This window comes from Plectropomus leopardus, unplaced genomic scaffold (assembly GCF_008729295.1).
Source record: "Plectropomus leopardus isolate mb unplaced genomic scaffold, YSFRI_Pleo_2.0 unplaced_scaffold11220, whole genome shotgun sequence".
In the NCBI taxonomy this organism is placed as follows: domain Eukaryota; kingdom Metazoa; phylum Chordata; class Actinopteri; order Perciformes; family Serranidae; genus Plectropomus; species Plectropomus leopardus.
Window position 1 is genome coordinate 1 of NW_024611863.1, and position 5,081 is coordinate 5,081.

Here is a 5,081-nt window from a genome sequence, read left to right on the forward strand (position 1 = left end):
CAGCTGAATGCAAACCAGTCTAACATGCATACATACATCATCCCAGGTCCAGAAACGTTCAGTGTGGCTGATGCCTGATTCTCTGTAGTATTCCTCTAAGGGCGGCTCGAGCAGAATTACATCAAACTTGCACTTCAGATCCTGCAGGTCAAAGTGTTCGGGATCAGCCTGGAGGTACCTAAACACACAGAAACACATTCTAAATGCGGTCTCAGTAATTCAAGCTATTGTCTGTGGGTGTAATCACAGTGACATTCAGGTAAATATTTACTCAAGTATTCACATCATCATTTAACATACATGGGAGGGGTGTTGGTGGAGGAGATAAGCTCGTCCTTTAGTCTGATCAGCTCTCGAAGCTTAGGGTATTCCTCAAATCGGTCAGCCAAGCCTGGACCATAGACAACAGCAAAATGAGAACTACAAACCAGCATGAACATGTACATAAAACGAACACACACAGGCATACACTCACCGACATCTCGAATGAAGTTTTGAGGCCTGTGCCCTGTGTCGACAAAGTGCTGACAGTAGTCATTGTGAGGATTCAAACTCTGGGTTCCCTGAAAATGAATAAAGTGACAATGCACATATGCATAGGAGGATGTGTACTCAAGCATTTTAATACACATTTGATTGATTTAGTTTGGCAGGTTTAACAGAAACTGCAAGTTCTCATCCATTTTCTGCAATATCTACAATTTTTTTTAACATTTTAATTTTTTAATAAGGAAAAATACTTTTCTACATAAGGACCTTGCTTTTGTTTTTTATTATGTGACTGAACAACACTTTGGAATTTTGAAATAATGCATTGCAAACACACTATTTATTTCAACAAAAGGAGATCATGTGTGCACGTAATCACATGCTATGTTTGTGTGTGCTTTATGTCAGAGGCTTTTAGTGACTCATTCCCACTAGTTACGCATGAATAGTTTCTATACAGTGAAATTACACACTCTGGCTCATGTCCATCGATAAACTGGTTCTAACCAGTTATATTCATGCTGCAGTCTGAAATTACAGGTTGATGCCAGGTGAGTCATGTGACTGTTAGCGACATTCCACTAACTTAGCTCAAGGTTAAATGAAAGGCATAGATTCAACCTGCCAAAGAAAACTTGTCGTTCCAGTTTTGGATCAGGTATTTCAAAAAACTTTTGTTTATGTCACTGTTTGATGGTTTGGGATAGGAATGGCCAATGGTCTCTTGATGTACACCCCAGACTTTATCTGAAAGTTTGGGTTGTTTTAGGTCTTTCAAGTCAGCCAAATGCTGCAACAGGTTTCCATTTTGCATCATACCATCACCAAGTCTAGTTAGAGCATTTTGTGAATGTGGGTAAGTTTGGATTTTTGACTAATTACCATCACAGCATCTTCTGACATTTAGCAAGTTGAAATTTAAAATAAGAATTGTTTCATTTTAAGTAAACATTGCAGTAGAAGACATCAGGAATTGTTGACATGTGCAGTGTGTGTCTGACCTAATTCCCCTTGATGTGGCCATGCCTTGCTTTCTCGTTTGTTGTTATTATAAAGTTGAAAGAGACGCATTTAATAAATATACATTACAGACGTAATGTACAACCTTGGAAAATGAAAGGTGCACAATTATGACCCAAAAGGATCATAATTACTTATTTCTTTAAGAATAAAACAGTGTTATTGCATGTGACATGATAAAAGAACTATCTAGTTATGTCACCTCATCCCTGATCTGCAGAGCACTCACTATCACCTAAGATCCAGATCATCCACTCCACCATAACTTCTTCCCCTTCCTTGTGGGTGTATGTGCAGAAGGATTTGTTTCAGTAAGAGTTCTGTTCCCTCTGCCATACAAGCTTTTAATAATTCACCCCCCATATGTAATGCAATTGAAGTGTGTGGTGTCTCGTATACCAGTTCATTTGTTTGTCTCGTCATGTATTTGTGATATGCACTCGGTCTTTCCTACCTGTGTGTGCAGCTGTGGAAAAGAACAAACTAACTAACTAACTAAAACCATCTCCACTTTTAAAACTGTACAGCAGTACACCTGTAAAAAGAGCCACCTTCAAATATGCAGTTCTTGAAATATAATCAGTCTCCACAATCAATCACGAAGGCACAAATAATTACAGCAGGTGAATATATCACAGCAGCTCATTCCAGTTAAGTTTCCAGTCCAAAAATGCTTTGAATGCTCTGAGTTGTCAGGCAGTAAAACCCAATCTGAAAACTTGAAATATGTATCTTTTTATGAGGCTCTTCTTCCTGCTACTCTTTTAGAAATGTTTCTTGTCATGGCTAAAAATGAGTAACACAAAAACAACACCAACGTATCCAATAAAAAACATTTCAAAAATGTCACAATTAGTTTTTGTTGATATTTTCTAATGTAGCTACTTTCTACATTCATTCAGCCAGTTCATCTACCTCAGTGAAAAACAAAAACATGGCTTTCCGTGTTACAACATAATTAGTGAGACAAGATATAAAATATGTATAAAAAGAGACGTCGTGTGTGTAAGAGAAAGAAAAAGTACGTTTTCTAACCTTGAGGAAAGTACTTGAGTCCTTGTACACCTCCTCATATGGGTTGCTTTCATCCGGCTGCTGCACCTCCACCTCATCCTAACGCACAAAAACACAATGAGGTTCATATTTTTGTCTGCGAGCCAAACCTTTATATGCGCGTGATGCATGTGTGGGTGGTGGATGAATTCAACTGAAAAGACACTGATCATAAATGAGTGAAATCACAATCACTCGGGGACTACCCATACTGACAAATAAATAAGTAACAAAGAGAGGGAAATACACCAAGCATATTAAAGGGCTGACAATAAAATAGTAAAGATTCTAATTTTCAAAACTGTCAGCCAGAAGAGTAAGCGGGGACATTTTTGACCCCCTTGTTCTGCCCACATGTCATATTTACCCAAATCTTACACCTGAAAAAAAATATTAAAGAGTCAAATAAATCATGTTAGCAGCTTATGTTGTCTGAGTTAAACAATTTTGGGTGGTGGCCAAATTTACATTCACAGCCTGCAGCTAAAGCCTCATACAGCCAAATGGAGCAGAGCAACACACACACTGACTTGCAAAGAGGACATTATCCAGAAAATATTTCATTAATTATATCTGTAGCTATCTGTATCTGGATCTGTAGCAAATAATTAAGAGCAAATCATAAACCTGCTGCTGAGACTACTTTCAAAAAAGCCAGCAAATAGCCTGAGATCCTCAGGCAAGGGCCCACCGCCCAGACAACAGACCAGGAGGGACGAAATCTGGTTTCCGGTGCCCTTAGGAACAACCTGCCTGAGAAGACGTTTTTGTTCAGTCTGTCATCTTTTAAAACACTCCCCCATACATTCTTTTTCAAATATGTGTCCTGAGTTTAGTCGTCTGCTCTCTCATTGCGTCTGTTACACACTCTGTTTTATCTGCTTGTGCTGTCTCCCTCTGATAATTTTTTTAACACTCTAATTTTGTTTTCGTACTTTAAATTTCAGTATATGGTGTAGAGCATGATATCAACACAATGCTGATAAGAGTGTTGTCATGATCTATAGAACCAAAGAGGACGAAGGTCTAAAATTTCCTGTCTTCAAATTGTCTGATAATAATCTCGATGTATGCAATGGAGTAAAATATCTTGGACATTTTATAACAGCACAAATGACAGACAATGATGATATTCAGAGGCAATGCCAGATGATGTATGCTCAGGTAAACATTCCCTCACATAAATCAAGTATGTGTTCATATCTCTGTTCAGAGCATATTGTACACCACTTTATACTGCCCACTTGTGGTCTAAGTACTAAAAGCAAAGTTTACAGAGTTTGCATGTAGCTTATAATAACACCATGAGAATATTACTCCAGAGACCTTGTTGGTGTAGTGCCAGTGAAATGTTTGTGACTGCAAGAGTCATTAACCTCCAAGCTGTCACAAAGAATCTCATGTATACATTTATCTGCCTGCTTAATGACTCTGAGAATGAATAATACAATTTATACCCTACATAAGGTACAGCACTACATGTCACCAATCCCAGCTGTGGGGACGGTGGTATAGTTGTCTCTTTGTAAAACATTCATATATATTGGTTTATTATTTTTATACTGTGTTTGTTTATGTATCTATTGTCTGTGATGTTTTTTTTAATATATGGACCTGGAGTCTGAAAGAAAGGATTGAATTGAAGTGAACTTGTTAGAACAGTGCTATATTAATCAGGTTTATTATCAGCCAACAGTCAGTTAGAGCCTTTTTAGCCCATGTAAATTCATAATGTTCACCTTTTGTTCTTCCACATCTTCCTCTGTGTCCTCACCCTCCATCTGTCCCTTCCTTTTGGAAGGTACGACTGAACTGTCAAATGAAGCCCTGCAAAACACAAACAGTACTTTAAGAAATTCAGTGTCTTGCTGGAGCACAAAATCAACATTTTAGCACTGGTGATGACAAAACAAAACTGCCAAGCAAAATAGAAAAATGTTCACAAAATCATGTTGAATGTAGGAAAGCAGGTGAATCTGACATGCTCAATATGTGCACAATTACAAGGACTATATGACATTAAGAACTCAAAAAGGCTTGAACTGATAACTAGAGCTGTGACAGTTACTCAACTAATCAATTAGCAGGTCGAAATAAAATTAATCCCCAACCGTATTGATAACCAATTGACTGTTTCAGGTAAATTTCAGGCAAAAATGTCTTGGTTGGACAAAAGAAGCAATTTGAAAACATCACCCTTTTGTTGACATTATGGAACAAACAATTGATTATTTGTATAGGCAGATCAGTCAATGATGAAAATAACTGTAACTGCAGCCCTACTGGCAGCTTCTCTGGATGACAAGCTTGGCACTTTCTTGTCTTCTTCATGCAGAGTCCCCCGCATTTATACACATGTAGCAACTGCAGCCTTTCCCCCCACTTTTTGCAGGTATTGAATCATGTCTTACCTGCATATTTCTCTTGTTTCCTCTATCTCTTTTAGCTCATCTTTACTATTTAGGACAGCTCCGATACTGTCTGCGCTTTCAGCTCCCAACTGTGGTTAGAAAAAAATG

The 5,081-nt window shown here is 38.0% G+C and overlaps 1 protein-coding gene across 1 annotated transcript; it reads right to left on the reverse strand.

Annotated features, from left to right (window-relative positions):
- Nucleotides 1-36: 36 nt before the first annotated feature.
- Nucleotides 37-5,065, reverse strand: LOC121963422 (N6-adenosine-methyltransferase non-catalytic subunit-like; the record flags this gene model as incomplete). The annotated part of the gene is made up of 6 exons (XM_042513706.1): nt 4,974-5,065; nt 4,302-4,389; nt 2,545-2,622; nt 476-563; nt 301-391; nt 37-178 (listed from the first exon to the last, which is right to left on the reverse strand). Coding segments are annotated over exons 2-6 (441 nt in total), but the record flags the coding sequence as incomplete, so codon positions are not given.
- Between the last annotated feature and the right edge of the window lie 16 nt (nt 5,066-5,081).